General features: G+C 34.4%; 1 protein-coding gene across 1 annotated transcript; it reads right to left on the bottom strand.

Annotated features, from left to right (window-relative positions):
* Positions 1 to 682: 682 nt before the first annotated feature.
* LOC140431864 (intermembrane lipid transfer protein VPS13A-like) lies at positions 683 to 21,324 on the bottom strand (the record flags this gene model as incomplete). Its single annotated transcript, XM_072519740.1, has 6 exons — positions 21,187 to 21,324; positions 14,233 to 14,373; positions 10,779 to 11,173; positions 6,718 to 6,914; positions 3,256 to 3,704; positions 683 to 806 (listed from the first exon to the last, which is right to left on the bottom strand). Coding segments are annotated over exons 2-6 (1,306 nt in total), but the record flags the coding sequence as incomplete, so codon positions are not given.
* Positions 21,325 to 22,481: the final 1,157 nt, after the last annotated feature.

Here is a 22,481-nt window from a genome sequence, read left to right as displayed (position 1 = left end):
TTAGACGCCGACCGTCTCGGTGACGGGACGAAGTGTCAAAGGTCTAACCCCCTCCTGCATCTCGTCCTGGCACAACTTCGTTAAGGTATAAGGAACCTAATACTAGCTGGGTAAGTCACAGGTGCCTGTATGTAAATTTTTCTTCTTCTCTTTAAAGATATAAACAAAGGTTATTAGCTTCACAGTAATGACGATATTGTCGAACTAGTCTTGAATCAGCCCGGTATGGATAAGGTCACAACCTTATCCAAAAATGAGAGTCGAGACGAAGAAAATGATGGGACGGTATCAATCAAAAGAGTGACCAATTTGGAGGCTGAGGAAGCTGGAAATATTTTACTAGATTATGTACATATATAAAAAATAAATATTCGGATTATGTGTGCCTTTCGGATTATCTGTGCCGAGAAGTACAGATAATTGAGGATCTACTGTACTTACAAAAAAATGGAGCTGTACTATTTTGATAGTGATCATTAAATAATATAATAAAATATATATATATATATATATATATACATATATATATATATATATATATATATATATATATATATATTTTGATTTTATATACTCGTATTTGTCAACTTAATATGTCTTACCAAACATTGAATTTATTTTGTATTTTAAAGTTTGTCTTTCTTGTCGTTCTTTATGTTATTATATAATTTTAAAATTTTACCTATTCTCTCCTTAAAGCTGTCCTCCTTCTCATCAAAATACCCTATCTTCTCACATAGTAATATTCTTTCTGGAGAAGGCAACATTGACCAAAAGCTTTTTTCTCCTATACTTCTTTCTTGAACCTGAATAAAGTCAATTAAAGTAAAGAAAATCATGAAGAAAATATATAAAATACTTTTTTTTTTTTTTTTTTATTTAAACAAATATACCCGCATCAACCACTAAGGGTTATTAGCGGGGGGACATACACAAACAGTAAGATACATATTGTTGCATAAAAAAAAATATTTTTTACAATCTGGTATATAGTTTAGTCATTTTAAGATAACTTAATAAAGACTGTAAATTTGACGTTAGTATACTTTTTAAATTATCACTAAGGGCACACGCGATTCTTTCCTTCTGGTACACTGGACACTCAACAATTATATGTTTCACTGACAACTGAGTATTGCACTTGGTACACAACGGAGCAGCCTCCTGGTTGAAGATATGCTTGTGTGTAAGGAAAGTATGTCCTATTCGGAGTCGGTTAATGATGACTTGGTCTTTTCTATTATTTGGTAAGATGAGTTTGGTTCCTACTTGACTTAGACATTCTTTGAGTTTATTAGCAGTGTGATCCCAAGTAGTTTGCCACGCTCTGTATACGTGGGCTTTGATATTTACTTTGTGATCAGTCCAAGGCATTTGATTTATGATAGCAATACTTTGGTCGGTGGTTGCATTGCTTGCCAGAGAGTTCACTTCCTCATTACCACTTATTCCCATATGGGAAGGTACCCAGATAAAGGAAATATCTTTTTGTTGAGTCTGTAGATAAGATAACTCTTCTTTGATCTTGAGAAGTATGGCGTGAGTTGTATATAGCTGTTTTATTCCAAGTAATGCGCTCATTGAATCGGTGATGATAACAAATTTGCTTTCATTGATAGAACAACATTTTTTCACGGCCTGATGAATTGCCGTAAGTTCTCCGGTATATATACAACAATTTGTTGGGATTCGTATGGTAGACTTGACGTTTTCGTAGATGTAGGCTGCAGCATGTCCTTCATGACATTTGGAAGCATCAGTGAAGATTTGATGGGTTGTTGGGTATTTGGATATTACATTTTTATAAGCTTGCTGTATAAGGAAAGGATGTGTGGAATGTTTCGGGAGTTCTTTTAAAGACGTGTCTATTTTTGGATGTTTAATCATCCAAGGAGGAACATTTACATGAATAGGCATAGTAAGACTGAACTGTTCTAAATTAAGACCAATACGTTTTATTCGTTCGGGAAATGGTAGTTTTTTTATTGCAATGTTTCTGTAAAGATCGGACGTTATATTTGTTCTGCAAAGTATTGTTGAGTAGGTTACGTTGCTGTTGTTTGCTGAAATTCTGGCAACGTAATTTAGTGATAGGAGTTGCCTTCGTTGGCTTAAGGACAGTTCATTAGCCAAAACTTGTAAGCTACTTACTGGACTAGTTCTTGTGGCACCTAAAACTAATCTCAAGCACATATTTTGAATGTAGTCAAGTTTTTTTAAAGATGTTTTGTTAGCAGTATCGTAGCATAAACAGCCGTAGTCTAGTTTACTTCGTATTAGTGATCTATATAGAGTAAGTAAGGTTGTTGTATCTGCCCCCCAAGAGGTATTTGACAGCATCTTTAGTAGATTAATTCTGGATTGGCAAGAACGTTGCACATACATAAAAATTAATTTAGTGATTTGTAAAAGAAACTTCCCTATTGCTTTTTACACATATTCCAGTGTTTTAAATGCAGTCTCTAAATTCTCCCTTTTATTTATACCTTCTATTTAAAAAGGTTTCTCCATACATCTAATACATCTAAATACGAAAATTGTTTACGACCACAAACAATAATAGACGACTGAATCTTACTAATATAGAGTTAGTTTCAACGATATCATCCTATCCTATTAAACTATTTAGGTCACACAGGTGATGTTAAAAGATATTTGGTGTATATCCCACAAATATGTTTTAAAAGATCTATACTTTTAAGATACCCTGTTATATCTGATTTAAAGCTACGATTGTTAGACGATCAGGTTGTAAAATAACTGTTACATGTATTTATGGTGTAGGCAAATAATTACCATACACTTTTTCAGAATATGCATGTCGCTATTTGCACTTTCGGTTGCTCTAAATGTATTGTAAGAGCAATGAAGGTGTAGAAAGTCTATCAATGCTTGGTGCTGAACAGGGCTGCCTCTTAGGTTAAAAACTCTATGACAATAATCACCAAAACCACGGGTAAGGCACCCAATGTGATTGACAGTCCTTTCGAGGCCTGAAATGTACCCATTGTAAGAGCACTAACGGTGTAAAAGGTCTGTTAATGCTTAGTGTTGAACAGAGGTGATCCTTAGCCTAGGAACCTGTGACAAGAGATCGTGCAGATGAACGCGCTATCTCAGAGTTGGATAGCTCTTCTGAGCAATTAGATATAAATACAATTTGGTCATTATAGAAGTGCAATAAAAGGTGCAGCAATATTTTTTATTATTTTCTACAACGGATCATGTTAATAAAGAAAAAAATCTTTAACTTACCGTTAATCTGGCTTGTTGTCTAGCTAACACAACGTTAATTATAGACAAATTATCTTCATATTTTTGCAAATCCATTTTTAACTCTGTATCATTCGGATTGAGTAAAATTTGTTTGTAAGTTTCCATATATTCTTTATAATTCTGCCGCACTCTTCTAATTCTGCTCCAAGTGTACGGCTTTACCCTTTGTTCCAATAAGGCATAACTGGAATACCTCCACCAAATTTTCTGATTGTCTAAGATACTTTCAGTGGGTCTTATAGATAGGTACTGCCAGCTAATTAACATTCTTTCCATAGAATCTGCGGTAGCTAGTATCGAGTCATATTGATCTTTGGTTAATTCTATGTTACAATCTTGGATGATGACATCGGTATAGAGTTTGGTTACTTGCCCAACTTGAGATTTGCTTATGACCATTTTGATTTTTGTTGACATGGGATTCACAACTATAATTACAAAATTACCATAGTCAGTGTATTAAATTTTTAAAATGTATCAATTATTAACCCTTTAGGTTATCATGCAGGCATAGATAAGTTCATAGATATATAATACAAAAATAGACTGACTGTTGGCATACCAGTGTTCCCTCAATTCGACAGAGAAAACTGACGCAAAGCAGTCCCTACATCTCTTTCTAATAGGCCGGATTTATCGACCATGTGACCTTCTCATTGGTCATTTAGGTCAAAAGGGCCACTTTGTAAAAAATTCTAGTTGGAACCAAAAATTTATATAAAAATGATACTATGTTAGGATGGAAATCCGTGGCTCGTCATCGGTTCTTTGAACTTTTTTTTAATTTTTATATATGGCTGGCTGCTATCCTAACCCTACAACCCTCCCCCTTTATCCGGGCTTGGGACCGGCAACATCGCCCACCAAGCTACTCGATCCACCTAGTGGGCAATGCAGGCAAAGATTTGAAGAAAGCGTTTGATAGAGTGAGAATTCGGGACGCGATACATTTATATGAAAAGGGAATATCACTGGATTTAGTAAAAACCATTGAGAATATATATAAAGATAACATAGCTATGGTAAGATGTAAAGGAAAAATATCGCAACCTATCAAATATGAAACTGGCATTAGACAAGGAGATTCGCTGAGCCCATTAATATTTAATCTGATAATGGATGAAATAAAGAAACTTAAAAAAAGAAGAGGATATAGAATGGGAGAAAAGGAAATAAGGATAATATGCTACGCCGACGACGCCATAATAACAGCCGAAAATGAAGATGACCTACAAAGATTAATTAAAGAATTCGAAGATACGGCGCTCACATACAACATGGAGATCTCAACAGAGAAAACTAAAACGATAGTGATATCAGCGGAACCGAGACGATGTAAACTAATCGTAAATAACAAAATAATAGAACAAGTGATGGAAACTAAATACTTCGGAATAAAACTGTCAAGCTACGGAAAAGTGGAAAAAGAAGTACAAAAACAAGTGAACATGGCAAACAGAGCAGCAGGATGTCTCAACAACACAATCTGGAGAAATAAATACCTCACAACGCAAACGAAAACTAGGATATACAAATCAACAATAATACCGATAATGACGTACACAGCGGAAACAAGAGCAGATACGGCGAAAACACAAATACTACTGGAAACAACAGAAATGAAAGTCTTACGAAAAATAACAAACCAAACTCTAAGAGATAGAGTAAGAAGTGAGGAAATACGAGCGAGATGTGGTATAGAGGAAATAAACGCGTGGACCAAAAGAAAAAAGTGGAATGGAATCAACACATCGAAAGAATGACAGAAAATACGAATAGCAAGAGACAAATCGCCAAATGGAAGAAGATCATTGGGACGACCGAGGAAAAGATGGTCAGACAACGTCAATTGAGGCTAAAAACCGAAGTAAAACAGGCATTAAGCCTATTTATAAAGTAGGAAGAAGAAGAAGAAGGATGGAAGTCGGAACAAAACAGTCAGTGTAACTTGAGGTATTTGTCTAAATATGACAGTAGCCAGCAATATTTAAAATTGAATAAGTTAAAATTATAATAAAATAACAGTAGGAACCATCAGAATTACGAATTTATCCTAAATTAACGTTAAGAAAATTGAAAATTTTTTTTAAATTAATGTAGGTGGTAATGTAATGTAGGTAGTGGTAATGTAGGCTTAGTTTCCTCTTGGATGTGTCATTTTATTATTGAACTTTCATTCATGCAAAATCTAGTCACACTTACAACTAACCTAAAAATAATTAGGATATTAGGATAAGACCTACCAATCTACCAGACCTACCAAATTGTTTAATTACGTGCTCGTAATCTAGCTGTACAACTGTTTTTCTTCACATCACAAATAATAAATCAATAGTTAAGTACTAAGCTACGTATTTATTATTTTATAAGTAGCTATAGTTACAAAACAACGTTTTGAAACAGTAAACCAAAGTTCACTGTTTCAAAACTGTTTGATGAACGAGGAATACTCTATTTTGTTTTGGACGGGGACGTACAGCGGAAATTCTTGGTTAGCGATAGAAATGCAATTTCAGGGCGATACCATTTTCTAGGCCAGCGTTGACGTGCATTGCAGCGGGATTTCTCGCGAGCGACAGCGATGCAAGTACTTTTTTCGGCGCGTTTATGGCTTAGGTTTAAGTAATACATAAATCTCCATGGCGCGAGGCCCCTCGGACCGCGAGGCCGTGGGCTGTGGCCCACGTCTCCTACGCCTTACGCCGCCTCTGGGTTTATCTCGACCTTTTGTGGGAAGAGTGGTGGGTGAAGCTTTGAATGATCAGAGTTCTATTGATAGCTGTGATTTCAAATTGCTTTAGTTTGTTTATGATCATCAGGATAATGACAATATCATGTTTTGGTCAGAATTAGCATCGTACCATTACTCAAGAGATTTTGTTCCCCAAAAATTTTAATCCTCCTTTGCTGCAGGCTTGTTCAATAAAGGATTTTTGGGTTTTCCTGTCTAGGCAAGTTTTCATGGAGGCTGGGAAACCCAAGACGAAGAACAATTAAGACAGCTAATTTACGAAAAACTGAGAGCAATTAATCTGAATTCCGCCTATTATAGGAACTCATAAGACATTCGAAGAAATTTGCGTCTGGTACAGCAGAATAGGTCACTCCACATAACTCGATAGTATAGTTTAGGTAAGTGCTAAGTTGCTATGTATGATAACTAGTTAGTGTTTAAAAAGATTTCTCCATTAAAAAAATCCGATAACTATTTCGTGCCAAATTTTTAGGACATGCGTTAAAACGTGACTCAAATGTACAAATCGAGATTTTAGCAAATTTAAAGAAATTGTCTGCCCCTTGTATAAACTACATTGAAAACTGTTACTACCACTTTTATGTTTACTACTGTAACCATTACATTATAATATGATTTAGGGGAAATAAAATTTTCAGGAAAATAATACATTGAACCTTTATTAAATTTAAGGAAAATGTACATACCAAAATTGAATTCTTCTTCATTCATTGAGTAATTCTGCAGACTAGCGGCCATAGTGTTTCTCCATTGGTAATACTGTGATGGAAGGTCCCATTTCTTAAGCGATGCATCTGTATTCCAATATATTGAAAAGGCATCCAGCTTTACCAAATAGTAACAGGTTTCTGCATTTTTGTCATATTTTGATGGTCGCCATTTACTAAAATTAAATGTAATGTGGTGAGATAATATTTTACCATTTATTTCTACCTGTCGGTCCAAGCTGTGATTTTAAAACAGTTCTAGAAAAAACTAACACACTTGCAATACATTTTTAAATGTTAAAAAACAAGCTAAGGTATTGACAAATAGCGAAATTAGGGATACTTTTGACATTTTACGTAAATAACTTATTAACCGGGTATATTCTTGCAAACTGTTCATTGTCTCAGATAACAAAGCCGATTTTATTGAAAGTTATTGGGCTAATTAAGGGTTTTTAAGAAAATTGTTACAGCAGTTTCTTTAGATTTATTTCTTATACCAAAAGTTCTTTTATGAAAAAGAAGACGTATTAAAAATCTAGATAGTTCTAGATGTCATCGAAATAGCTCAAAATGTCTCGTAAAATTTGGAACATCAGATAGTTAAAAGCAGAGTTTGGGGCACTTGGGCGAGACAGTGTGACGTCACTGTTGGTAAGCGTTGAATCTGCATTAGCGACCAACTCGTAAATTAGCACAGTTCAAAACCTTAGCCAAGACCGGAACCATTTGTTAACTGTGGGTCAGTCAACTTGGCAAATTTTTTGAACTGTGCTTTGATTAACTTCAGATTCCAGAGTATCTTTTTCCTTTCTGTGGTCAGTTGTGGGTAAATTAATTACTAATGTTTGTAATTACTTAGAGACCTATACCTACTAATCTTTTTAGTGGAACTTTTTGGGAGGGTTCTGGCTGTTGATCTAGGAAACCTTTTGACCTTATTGTTTGATTCTTCTTTCCTTGCCTGGAAATTTCTGCAATTATTTTGTAAATGTCATATTTTCCGCAAATAACACGTCTTCTGTTTTTATTTTGATGTTTTTTAAGATTTTGCAGTATGCTTGAAATTTGGTTTGTTGGTTATTAGCGGAAGAGGCTTCCTCATTTTCTCGAAATCTTATTTCTTTTTATTTTGAACCAGCTCTGGAAATACTTTTCACCTCTTCATACTCCTGTGCTGAAATTATTGCTTCATTTAGCGCTTTGTGATGTTGCATCTTAACATTCTATAGTCAGTTAATGAGTACCTGTATTTGTTCCAGAAAATCATTAGGTGCCTAAGGGTACTCCAAATTCATTAATGTTTTAATATCGGCTTCATACTATTGCAGGCTTTCGTTACCTTTTTGATATCGAACTCTCAGCTAACTTTGGAAAACCTTCTGACCATATCTAAAGCTTGAACTAGAGAGGTAGAACTGGATGCATCTTGGTGAGAAAATTGCAAGATGGTTGCTGCCTGTCCTTAAAGCGACACTACCAAGAAAGTTACCAGTTCTTTCTCAGTCTAGCCATATACTCTAGTTGCAGCTGCGAATTGGAGTTTCTCATGCTGTTTGACTATAGAATGTGGCTGATTTTAAAATTTTAGTAGTTCTTATTGTTCCTGTTTTAACTATAGAAGATGATGAACCTATTTGTTTTGATTAGGCATTAATTACTGAAACAATATTAGATACGGAAGCTTGGGTACCAATTTTTCTTTCTAACTCAGCTACTAATCCTTCTAAATCAGATTTAAATGGTTTTGTTCTTCAGATTCAGGATTGTTGGAATTAAAGCGTTTTGTTGTTGTTCTGTTTTATTATCTAAATTATTCTTTAAACAGTCTTATTGTTCCTCTAATTTGTCTATACCAATAGTAATTTGACTTATCTCTAACTTAAAATCTTCTCCTTCTTCTCTTTCTTTTCCTCTTAATTGTCTTATCTACGTTTCTCATCCTCGTCTTGTTCACGCTTCTCCTTTTCTCTTCTTTTCCTCTTACTTTTTGTTATAAGCTTTAACAGCAGAGTTTGGGGTACTTGGGCGAGACAGTGTGACGTCACTGTTGGTAAGCGTTGAATCTGCATTACCGGAAAACTCGTAACTTAGCACAGTTCAAAACCTTAGCCAAGACCTTAGCATCTCTGACTTCAGCGAGTAAGACAGTAGGTTCTCTAGGGTAGTCAGATGGCCACGCCACTGATTTTCTGCTGGTACCTCGTTATTTTTATATAGCTCGCCACAGTAGTTTCTCCATGTTTCCAATATTTCATCGGTATCGGTCTTTAGATTACCTTCCTTATCTATTACAGAGCATGTTTAAGATTTAAATTCGCTGGTCTTCTGAAATAAATCCCTCGGTTTATTTCGACAGCCATGTTCCTCTATCTCTCTGCATATTTTAGAGATGTAATCAGCTTTTGATAACGCTCTGTATTCTCGTTTTGTTCCGTATCTAGTTTTATGTTCTTGTCTGCGTTGAATCACAGTCCACGTATTGTCGGATACTTACGATTTTCGGCTTGTGGAAACCGCTGCCTCACAGTCTTTTGCAGCCTCGATTACCTTATTTTTAAGATAGATCCAAGTGCTCTCAGGATCACTATCTACTTGTTTTAAAGAAAGAGCTTGTTCTAGGTTTTGTTGGAAGTCATTGATTTTTGATGAATTTACAGACATGACTTTTCTTAGGAGTCTTCTTTTGGGAATTTTAAAATGAAGTCGAACGTTCAATACCAGGAGTTGACGATCGCTTCCACAATCTGCACCAGGATATGTTTTATAGTTGATGGTCGACGACTTACATCTTGATCTTATTAGGATGTAGTCTATTTGATTTCTTGTTCGTCCATCTGCGGTATTAAATTGCCATGTGTATAATCTCTGTGGATGATGCTAATAGAACGCGTTTGTAATTTTAATATGTTGTTCTTCACAGAACTCAACTCCACTAGATGGTCGCCATTCTCATTTCTCCCTCCCAGTCCATTTTTGTCCACCACTCATTCATAAGGAATATAATGACTTTAAAGACATAGAAGAATGTCTTAAAATTGGAGTCAGACCTATTTGGCAAAAAATAACCAAATATAGTGGAACTATAAAGGCGTACTGAGCTCAATGGGAATCTCTATATCATTCTAATGGTCTTTTAAATGGGAAGTGGGAAAAGCCCGATTGAGTACGTAAAGTTCAACAATTCTACTGCCAAAATCACACATTAAATGCGTGTTGCAAGAACCTTCCTGGAGGACATTTTGAAGGCAAAAGAACACTTGCTAGAATTCGGGACAGATTTTACTGGATCACTTGTCACCGGGATGTAGAAAATTGGTGCCAGACATGCGATTTATGTAACGGTGAAAAATGTCCTGGAACAAAAAGTCATAATAAAGTGGTACAATATCTTTCCGGAGAGCCTTTTAAACGACTTGTAGTGGATATTCTCGGTCCACTTCACAATTCCTCGTTGATAATCAAAATATTGGGATAATTTTATTCCTTTCTTCTTGCTAATCTATACAAGTTCCGAATATGAAGTGACCGGTTATTCTCCATCGATAACGATCACTGGAAGATAAATGAAGCTTCCTCAAGATCTTATTGAAATACAGCCTCCCTGCGAAGAAGAATGTTCATCCCTGACGTACATCGAAAATTTGAAACAAAAATTGTAAAAAGTCTACGAATTTGATCGTGTTTGGAAGTTTACTGAAGCAATATGAATGACGATTAACGACAAATTTAATGTTTGTTAATTTCAAAAACTAAAACTAAAAAAATCAATGGTATTATTAATAAAAAGGCAAATGTGCATATAAAACAAGATTGAGGAACAAAAAGTAATAGAAAAATATCCAGAGAGAAGAAAGTTAAAAATTTTGAAGTAAAAAGTAAAGAAAGTAGTAGTAAAAAAACAAAAACAGAAAGATCTCAGATCAAACGGAGTGACGATCTTGCTAGAACAAGAAGAATGACATCAATTTGGTATAAAATAAAAGTTAGATCTCTGAGAATTTAATGAAAAATGTTTTTATAAACAGTGATTTTCTTACCTATTGGTTGACTCTGCAGTAATAGATCCAATACATAGCCCAGCTGCAACAGGAGTTTTCAAACTATAATTATCTTCATACCTAATATGAATATTCGCTATATTCAATTGGAAATAATTCAGAATATTGGAGATCAGATGTTCCGAAAACGAAGTGGGCCCTCCTAGAATTTCATGGTTATCTAAATTGGCAAGAGCTTTTTTCTTTGACGCTCTAGCAAGCCTTTTATTTTTCTCGGCATCAAATGGCTCGTTCGTTACGATCGGGCCTGCTATGATATGTAGGTCTTCTATGTTGACAACAATTGGCTGATTCCATAGGCTCGTCCATGGTATTTGTAACCATATTTTTCCGATTGTTCCTGCTCGTACTTCGATTGGAAGATCTAGTTCATACTATATTACAAAAATATTTACTTTATACAGGGTGTTTCAAAAAGGTATGTCATAAATTAAATCATGCATTTCGGGGACAAAAATATATTGATTGAATCCAACTTACCTTAGTACAAAAGTGTACACAAAAAAAGTTATAGCCCTTTGGAGTTACAAAATAAAAATTGGTTTTTTTTAATTATCTCCTAAACTACTTGACATTTTGTACCTAATAAAAATGGACACGTTACTTTCTTGTTCTGAAAGCATTTTTCATACAAAAGAAACAACAAAATCTAAGCGCACAGAAAAATTTTAAGGGGGGTATGCAGCCCTAAATCCCCCCAAACTTTTGAGTACTTTCAAATCAAATGAATTTTGTGGCATCATTAGTTTAACACATTTACTTTCTACGGATACAATAATTACACAAACAGTTCCATCAATAATAGTAAATAATTTGAAGCTATCATTTATTGTGTGAATAAGATTAATATTAAAAATTTTGATATTACAATGGCCTACACATTTCAAGAAATGGCAGATATGCATTTAAATTTGGGTAAGATGGATCAGATTAAATAATGATTTCAATAAACAATCGGGAATATTGTAGGTGAATGACAAGGAAGTAGTGCAGCAGCCACAAGGCATTATGCAGTAAAATACCCCAATCGAAATACACCCGATATACGATTATTTCTGACCATTGATCGTCATTTACGGGAAACGGGAAAGTTGCTGGCAATAGTGGTCGTCCAATAATGGATGCAACTGATGAAGACATTTTAGAAATCACTGAATAAGTCCCTGGAACAAGTACAAGGGTAATAGCTGCTCAACTAAATGTTCATCACGTAAGGGTTTGGAGGCGTTTGAGGGATCAGCTGCTTAAACCCTATCACTTAACAACGGTTCAAGAGTTATTGGTTGAAGATTATCCTAAAAGGATTGGATTTTGCGATTGGTTGTTAATGGAAACACTGGAAATGTTAATTTTATTAGAAATATTTTGCTTACCGACGAGGCTACCTTCAGTAGAAATGGAATAACAAACCATCATAACGAGCACATTTGGGCCGACGAAAATCCTCACGCTAAAAAAACGACTCATCACCAAAGGACTTTCAAAGTTCATGTTTAGCAGAAATTGTGGATAACAATCTAATAGGCCCAGTATTTCTTCCCAATAATTTAAATGGTGATAATTATTTGCAGTTCTTGGCAAACGATTTACAAGAGTCTTCGGAAGAAGTGAATATTTCAATAAGGCAAAATATGTGGTTTCTACAAAACGGCACTCCACCGCAGTACTGTAATGAAGTCCGAGAATACCTTTGCAGGCAGTATCCTGGTCGGTGGTTTGGAAGGGGTCGTGACGCACCTATTTCTTGGCCACCCAGAAGTCCAGGTCTTAACCCCATGGACTTTTGCTTTTGGGGGTTTATGAAAGAGAAAGTGTATTCTGTAACAATAAAGGACGAACAACAATTGAGGGTTAGAATAATTGAAGCTGCAAATCGATTTCGTCAGAAAAATATGATTTTTCAGCGCATTTGGTTTTCCTTATTAAAACGATACCGAATGTGTATTGAAGAAAATGGGGGTCATTTTAAACATTTATTGTAATATCATATTTATAGAGGTTATAGACATTTTTTGTACTTGTTAATTCATTTAATCCATTTATTTAGTTGCACGTAATTTTTTAAAGGTTAATGAAAAGGACCGTAACTCAATAAAAACTGTTTTTTGAAAAAAGTGATAAAATGCAAAATGTTTTTAAAAATAATGTGTTAAACTAATGATGCCACAAAATTCATTTGATTTGAACTTACTTAAAAGTTTGGGGGGATTTATTACGGCACACCCTCCTTAAAATTGTTCTGTGCGCTTAGATTTTGCTGTTTCTTTTTTATGAAAAACGCTTTCAAAACAAGAAAGTAACGTGTCTATTTTTATTACAAAATGTCAAGTAGTTTAGGAGATAATGCAAAAAAAAATTTTTATTTTGTAATTTCAAGGGGCTGTAACTTTTTTGTGTACACTTTTGTATTAAGGTAAGTTGGATTGAATCAATTTATTTTTATATCTGTATATAAACTGATACATTTATTTTGAAACTTTTTCTTTTCTTAGTGATTGTAAAATTTTAAGTTTATGCTCGATATAAGACAGCGAATTTCAAGGCATTATTCATATTTTAACCCACAAACAAAGACGCCGTCTATTATCGATTAACAACGAAAATTATTATAACTATTAGATATAAAGTGAATTGGGTAATAAATTTTTAGGATATGGTATAAAATGACCTACAGAACTTTATTTACAGCATTAATAAATTAAAATTGCATTAACGTAACGATCGTTAACAGTAAATGTCACAAACTTCACAAAAAATGTCACGAAAAGTTTTTTCCTCCTATATTTGTCATTTTTAAATAAAAATGTATGTTTAAAAAGTGGCATAAACGTAATATAACTTCTCTTTGATTAGGTAAGGCGGTAGAATTGCCCCGGTCAGCTAGTACCATCTAGTACTATAATAAATTTAGATTATAATAAAATTTCATTTTCCAAACATTTATACCCAATTCAAATACTTCGTTTTTGTTTTATGTTAACCCTTGAATCTATTATATCAGTTACTCAAATCTCATAGAGGGAGGATACAATGAAAGACAGCGAGTAAAGACATATTTCTAATGTGTCTTTGTGAAATGCTTACGAGTCGCTTTAATTTTTTGAACGACCCTCTAGTGCTTTGTACATTTTTGAATTTATAATGAGATAATGTGCTATCAAGCTGAGAGGACAGAATATAAGGCTTTTTACTTAAAGAACTTTCTTTTATTTATATGCATTATAAGACACACTGTATACATTTAAATATTTGATAAATATGATTACCATGTTAAATATTATTATTACCCTATAGAAATATTACAGTATTAAAATTTCAACGAATGATTGGTTCCAATGATTTAATGGATACAAAACTTAACAGTGACATACTATTGATTTTAACTTCATTTCGTATGCTGTTTCTAGTTTATGTAAATATTACATCAACTTACCAGTGCTTCTGGCTTCAATTTTAGGTCTGTCAGTTGAACTTGGCCCGAAAATATCCCGACATTTAAATTTTCCGCATCAAGGTCAACAACGTATTTTCCCAGTAACTGATTTAATAGTCTAGCAACAGCTCCTTCCAACATCTAAAATTAATAACGTACAAATATTTAGTATTATACAAAATAAAGACCATCATAGTAAAAACGTAAAAATTTTAATCCAGGAAACATTTAAGAGATCATGAGGCTAACGTACAGAAGCTTAACTTGTTGATTAGCATCATCACAATACAAAAATAAGGGACAATGGAAATATCCAGTCTCCATCGTAAATACATCTTGATGTGAAACCTTTATTGCTGTGCCCCGTAGGCAAGTAAGCAAGAGCGATTTATCTGTCGTGACGGCAACCCGGCATGATCTATCTTATGTCGCGTCGTTATGCATCCCATGTGTCACGTGTTTACGTTGTATTGCGTCTGTCTCTCTATTCTTTGTGAATTGTATATACACTTATATCACATCTTATATAAAATATGGAAAGCAGGTTTTAAAATCACGCCACACACCCCCTAAAATAGTATTACCCCCAGGCGATTAGGAAAAGATTTCCGACTCTCGCACTAAACTGCTCTGTTCCAGGTCTTTTGGGGGGAGGGGGACAAGATTTTACAACACAATGTCAGTACATATAATGCTGGATCCCTAGCAACAGAAGAAAAAATCTTCTTCTTCTTGTTCTTCCTCTTTATAAGCAATTCTGCATGTTCATTGGCGGATTAATACCTCTATTAAAGGTTGTCACTCCAACTTTTTTGCGGTTGTCCGATACTTCTGCCCATTGGTGACTTATCTCTTGCTATTTTGATGACATAGGTCTCCTCCATTCTGCTTATGTGGTTATTGTTTTCTATTTTGTGTCCATTCATTTATACACTATACTTTACATTTTTTTTCTAATGTCTTCACTTCTCTTTTGATCTCTAAGCGTATTTCCTGTAATTCTTCTCAGTACTCTCGTTTCTGTCGTTTCCAGTAGCCTTTGCGTTGTGGCTGTGTCAGGTCTTGTTTCTGAGGTATATGTCATTATTTTTCTTACACTGGCTTTAAAATATCTTGATTTCATCTCAGTGTTAATGTGTTTGTTTCGCCATATACTATTATTAAAGCATCCTGCCAGTCTATTTGCTTTTTGTACTTGATCTCTCACTTCTTTGTACAGATCTTCATAACTAGAAGGAGTAATTCCCAGGTATTTCATTTCCAATACTTGTTTAATATTAATGCCATCAATTTCTACTTTACATCTGCTTGGTTCTTTGCTGACTACTATTGTTTGAGTTTTCTGAGATGAGATTGTCATATTAGATGCTTTTGCTCTTATGTTAAATCTGTGGACCAGTCTTTACAGACTATCTTCATCTTTGCGTCGTCTGCGTAACAGAGTATTTTTTATTTCTTTGTTTCTCATTCTCTATCCTCTTACTTTGTTAACGCTTTTGATGATTTTATCCATGATCAAATTGAAGAGCATGGGGCTTAATGAATCTCCTTGTCTTATTCCGCTACCTATTTCTATAGGTTCTGTAAGTTATCCATCTATTCTGACTTCCATTTTGTTGTTTTGGTAGATGTTTTCGGTAGTTTTTATAATATTTAGGGGAACTTCTCTATTATACAAAAGATGGATTACATCTTTGAGTCTTACTCTGTCAAATGCTTTTTTTAGGTCACTCAGACACAGAAATACTGGTCTATTATACTCTAGTGATTTCTCAGTAATTTGCTTTATAACGAATATTGCACCTGTACACGATCTTCCAGTACGAAAACCTTGTTGTTCAACTGCTAAATTTATCATCTGATTTATTAGCACTTGTAAACTTTTAGTTGTAAGTTTTAGCGTAGTATTAGATTATATTAGATTTAGAGATCTATTGTGGTCCTTTAGTCCTAGATAACATTCTCTAGTCTGACCCTTTTTATAAAGTCTAGTAGCTTCGAGACTGTACCTTCCAGGTAGCTATTTGCCGGTGGATTTTCTTCTCCTAATGCAAAGAACTGCACATTTGTCATACTGTCACGCTGACATAAAATGTGCTCTGCTGTTTCTTCTTCGAGGTGACAGAATTTGCACTGGTCACCATCTGATAATCTCATCAGCTTCAAGTGCCCTGTTAGAAGAACTATTATGGCTTTGACTGTTTTCCTGTCTTTGCTTATTAGGTCTGCCGTAAATTTTGGCAAATGTTCTGTAATGAACTGTTTCGCCTGTCTTTGTCGTGGTGAATTCCTCCAGAAGGGTTCCGGTCCAATGAATGGCATTGATGAGCCTTGTTTTGCCATTTCATCTGCTTTTTCATTGCCCTTATGACCCTCGTGCCCCGGTACCCAGGCTACCGTAACCTTGCTACGGTCTCCTAGTTTATTTAGAGCACACACGCAATCTCATACTAACTAAGAATTGACCTCTACAGAATTGAGTGTCTTAAGCGCTGCCTGACTATCCGTGAAGATGGCAACTAGACAGAACGTTCTTTCCTGCCTTTCTACTTTTTCTGTCACATCCTTAGATAGACTTACCGGGAAATGTATCTCTTGATTTGTCACTACTACGCCGGCTCCCATACCCTCCGATGTTTTTGAGCCACCCGTGTACCAGGTAGCAGCAGCTTGTATGGGTACACCTTTATTCCAGTCTTCCCTGTCTGGTACATTAATTGTGAAATTATGAACTAGCGTAGTATGAAGATTATATCTATGTAGTATTCTGGCTGTTTTTTTATCTCTTTTTTTGAATAGTAGAATTAGTTCGCTCGTTCTCCATTCTTGCGGTATTTTATTGTGTTTTATATTTTATTAATTAATGTTGTTAATTTGTACATCAGATTTTTGTAGATTTCAAACAGACTTATGATTCAATTAATCGTCTAAAACTATGGATTATTGGTTGAACTGGGCATGTCCGCGCTGATCCGCTGTCCCCATTGTTGTTTAACCTTGCATTAGAATTTGTCATGTAAAAAAAAATATCCGAAAATCAAACCGGATATAGCTGCTCTGAGAGCAAAGATATATTCCGATACATAGCAATTTTAATACCGTTATTCAAATAAATTTAATAGACCAGGAACTTGAAAAAAAGACATACAAGAAAAATTCCTCGACCACCAAAAATTAAGAAAAAATCGTGGATGACACACGAGATTCTAGATATGATGGAGGAGAGGCGAAAGGTCAAAGATCAGGACAAGATATTATACAAAAGAATAGACAAAGAGATCAAAAAAGCAATCAGAATGGCTAAGGACATACAGCTGAGAGAACAATGTGCGGAAATTCAGATATTACAACAGAAATACTATTCATTCAATATGCACAAAAAGTTAAAGAAACTGTAGGCTTATACAAGCCTAGAAGAGTTGGATGTTTGGCAGACATCCAAGGTAATCCACTACTAAGTGTGGAAGAAAGACTGGACACTTGAAAGAAATATGTGGAAGTACCATTTGAAGATAAAAGGCAGATTGCCATTGAAGACATAGAATGCCAAACAGGCCTTTAAGAAGTCACGATAGCTATTAGAAAAACTAAAGATGGTATAGCTGTAGGCCTGACAAATTTTATACAGAATTCCTGAAACTTATGGCGAAATGACTATATTTAACAACACATTTACAACTGGAAATATTCCTCAAAGCTGATTAAAGTCGACCTTCGTAACTATACCAAAAAAATTAAATGCAAAAACATTCGAAGGCTACAGAATAATTACCCTAATGAGCCACTTACTTAAAACGTTTTTAATAAAAAATGTGAAGAACAAGTATCATGGACACAATGTGGATTTCGCCATACCTTAGCCACCCGAGAAGCTTTATTCGCTATACAAGTGCTTATCCAAAGCAGTGAAGTCAACTGTAATGTATATATTTATTTTATCGACTACAAAAAGGCATTTGATAGAGTAAAACATGACAAGCTCATATCCATCTTGAAAGAAGCGGACTTGGATGATAGAGACTTGCGAATTATATAAAATTTATATTACAACCAAACTGCCAACATTAAAGTGGAAGACCAGTTGATAGAGACAATCTCCATGGATAGAGGTGTGAGACAAGGGTGCATTCTGTCTCCAGTGCTATTTAACGGAGTTAACGCAGGAATGCGTCTTAGTTAACGGAGAGCGTCTAAACAACATAAGATATGCTGACGACGCAGTAGTTTTTGCAGATAGCCAATAAAGATGGTTTACAAGCAATAATTTCGCGCATATCATATATAAGTCGAGAATATGGGCTAGATCTGAATACGAACAAAAGTACATGGTAGTTAGTAAGCGCGAAATATTAAATACACATCTTTTGGCAAACCAACAGAAAATTAATATGGTAAACAGCTACACTATCTTGGTACTAACATAAACAGTCAATGGGATCACACAAAAAATATATAGTCGTTTCAAAACAAGAACGACGGCTAATAAGGCAAAATATTACTATAAATGATCATAACTTCATCACTTAGAAATATCTAGGTGCAACAATGACAAATGACAACAACGTAGAAGATGAAACGCGAATACTGGTGGCAAACAAATTTTTATTTGCAATGCAACAACTAATAAGATCAAAATTTTTCTCACGATCTGGGGAAAATTAAAGGAAAATCTACTGTGATATATAAAAGCCAATAGACTAAGATGGCCAGTATATGTGATACGCAGTAATGACAATTGCCCTCAAACAATGTGTTTTGGGAAAGACCAGATTGAAGAAGATCTGAAGGACCGTCTAGAAAAAAGTGGAAAGATAAAGTTAAAGAGGATCTGGAGAAAATGGGAATACGATAATGGGAAATAGCGACACAGGACCGACAAACATGGAAGGCAAGAGTAAAAGCAGCAAAGACTCAGGAAGAGTTACGCCATTGGTGAACTAATAAATAATATTAATTTAATTAAATGTATTACCATTTGGAATATATACTATATATTCAATATAAACTAATATTGCACTGCAAGATACCAGACGCATGGAGAAACAGCATAACGATACCAATGTTCAAGAAAGGAGATAAAGAAGATCCCAACAGAAGAACACCGCACTTAAGCACTTACCACAAAAGTTCTAACCAACAAAATTAATAAACTAACAACTTTATCAGATGAACAATAAAGACTTAGATCCGGAAGATCCTGCGTAGACGCCGTATTTGTACTAAGACAAATCACAGAAAAGGCCATCGAGTACAATAAACCAACATATCTATGTTTTATAGACCTGACAAAGTCTTTCGATCGCATCCAAGTCGAAGACGTCTGACACCTATTGTATAAAAGAAACATACCAATCAATATTATCCAAACCATCGAAAACATCTACTTCCATAATCGAATACAGGCAAAGATAAATGGAAAACTAACACAGTGTTATACTAGTATAAAGCGGAGTGAGACAGGGTCACTCGTTAAGCCCACTTCTCTATAATATAATAATGGACGAAATAATACAAGCAGTAAAGGTCATGGTTCTTCTTCTTCTTGTGCCACTCCTATCGGAGATTGGAAATCATCAAGGCTATCCTGACCTTGTTTACAGCTGACCCATCGAGTTAGAATCTATGGAGAAGCTATGAGCATATTAACGTGTGTATTAAAAACGGCGTAGGTAGGCGTGGCTAACGATGATACCAATATGGCGGTGGGATCATGGCCGGACTCAATAATATTAAAACTACTATAAAAATATGACTCTAGTTATTCAGAAGATTTAATCATAATCTAAAAAAGTGCAATACATTTTTAATAAACTATGATTTATTTATTCCGCGGTAAACACTAAAAACACGATATATTATACATAAAGATAAATTAATACAGTCAAATACTATTAATTTATTCTCTGAAGTACGGGCCATTACTTTGTTTACATATTTGTATACTAACCTGTAGAACGTTATTTCTGAAGATTTTTTATTAACATTGCTTCTGCTACTGCAACTACGTTGAGAACAAGAAACCATTATTATGCACTATCACAATATATTATTACAGTTTCTATAAAAGTATTATAAAACTAAAAATATTCGAAAAACAATTAATTACGCAACCATGACATTTTTCTACGGCCTGGATTTCGTTTTCCTTCTATTTTTCCTTGCATTATATTTTGCAGTAATGCGTATTTATGTCTTCTCAAAGGTCATGGTTACAGAATGGTAAACAAAGACATCCAAATATTATGTTATGCAGACTACGCCGCATTAATCGCCGAGACAGAAGACGAGCTCCAAAGATTAACACACATCTTTAATAGAACAGCCAAGAAATACAATATGATAAGATCAGCAGAAAAAAACCAAATGTATGACAACCTCTAAATAAAAAATCTAAATAAGAAAAGTCTGTTGGATAGGGAGAGAAGCGAAAATATAAGAAGAGCATGCAATATAGAAGACATAAATGGATGGGTGACAAAACGGAAACAGGAGTGGAACGAACACATTAGTTAAATGGCAGAGGGTAGGATAGTACGAATAGTACGAGATAAATCATCAAATGGACGAAGAAGTATTGGCAGACCAAGAAAAAAATGGTGCGATAATTTAAACAATTTAGGAGGCTAATATTGAAGAAGAAACAGGCTTTAAAACCTAAATACAAGAAGGAAGAAGAAGAAGAAGGAATATATACGAAAAAGATAATTCACAAAGTATTTGAGAATTATTCACTTGGTACAGTATTAATTTGAAAACGTTTAGAATGAAAATAGAAACTCGCTTATCGAGATCAAGTAAAATATTTATACGTCTGGAAAACTGCCCTACATTAAAATAGTATGTAGTAAGCCAGATAGATACCCTACTGTTGATTTTCTCACGTTTAATAATCATCATAAATGTTAAATTTGTATAAAATATTAATGTACCTTATTAGTATCAAATAATACATACCTTCTGATCACTATTTTCTAGCAACCACTAAGAAAAATAGCACAATTTGCTCACATCTTAACTTCACTCACATATGGAACAGACGTCAACGGGAGTTTATCGATTTCCAGCTTTCCGTGGAAGTTGCTAACTTCAAACTTCGTACGCCGGTGTGGCGACAGAATTCTGCTCTGTTCGAATCGATATGGCTGTTCGAAAGGTGTTTTAATTTTGTTTTGTTTTGTTTTCTTGCTTACACAAGTATTACAGGGTGTAAATAAGTAATCATTTAGGTTGTTTGAAGTGTTAAAAATATGCTACCATTTATTATATTACAATGTTTACTTGTGTTGTACTTCAAATAAACATATCGGCCTTTCTCAAACTTATTCAAACAAATTTTACAAAAAAAGTGAAGAAGGTATAGGCTCTGAATAATTTTGGATAGAGACGGTATTGGAACTCAAAAAGCTTTGCTTAGTTTGATCCTGCTCACGAAAAAAAAAAATACCTGTTTGTGTTTGGAAGGCAACGAAAAGACTTTCGATCAGATACAATAGGTATAGTTTGTTTCACGAAAAATGGTTGAGTGCTTAATGGTTACCTGAGTTGATCCTATTGTGTATACAAGAGTCTCTCAATAAATTACCGAAGTACACAGGGTCGCACTTCAGAAAGTTTGTTATTTAATATATTTCATTGGTAGCTGTGTAATACACGATTATAAAAATTTATTAAATTATTTCATATGGTATTTTCAGGTTGTTCAAGTAAATATACTTGATAATTGAACAATTTTTAACATGAAGAAAGTAGTTTTTTTGTTCTACGTGAATAATTGTAGTATATAGATCTAAATTCAGACAGGTACTTTCCTTCACACTTATTACAGGCTTAGGACTGTCAGCAAAAAACGTACAGTAATAATAGTTCTATTTACAGTATATACATACAAACGAATACATAATGTACAAAAAATAGATGAATTGAAAAAAAAGTATATTTATGAATTCCTAAATACCTAATTCTGTTTCGCTGTCGCTATCCTCTTCAAGATTAATAACAATTGGTTTAATTATGTGATTCAAAGTAACATATGAATTTTCTACGTTCATTACACGGAGTACTGAATTTTTTCAACTTTCTGGGGAGATATCATCAACACATTTCCTTATTAATTCGACTACACTACCACTTAAAGTCGGAGAAACATTTTGTGACCTAACATTTGACTTTAGTTGGTGCCACATATGCTCTATGGGATTAAATAAACAATAGTAGGGCGGAAGCCGTAACACTGTATGTCCCATGTCCTC

Source organism: Diabrotica undecimpunctata, unplaced genomic scaffold, assembly GCF_040954645.1.
Source record: "Diabrotica undecimpunctata isolate CICGRU unplaced genomic scaffold, icDiaUnde3 ctg00001186.1, whole genome shotgun sequence".
Taxonomy (NCBI): Eukaryota; Metazoa; Arthropoda; class Insecta; order Coleoptera; family Chrysomelidae; genus Diabrotica; species Diabrotica undecimpunctata.
Note: the sequence above shows the minus strand (reverse complement) of the source record. Positions and strands in the feature narration are given on the sequence as shown.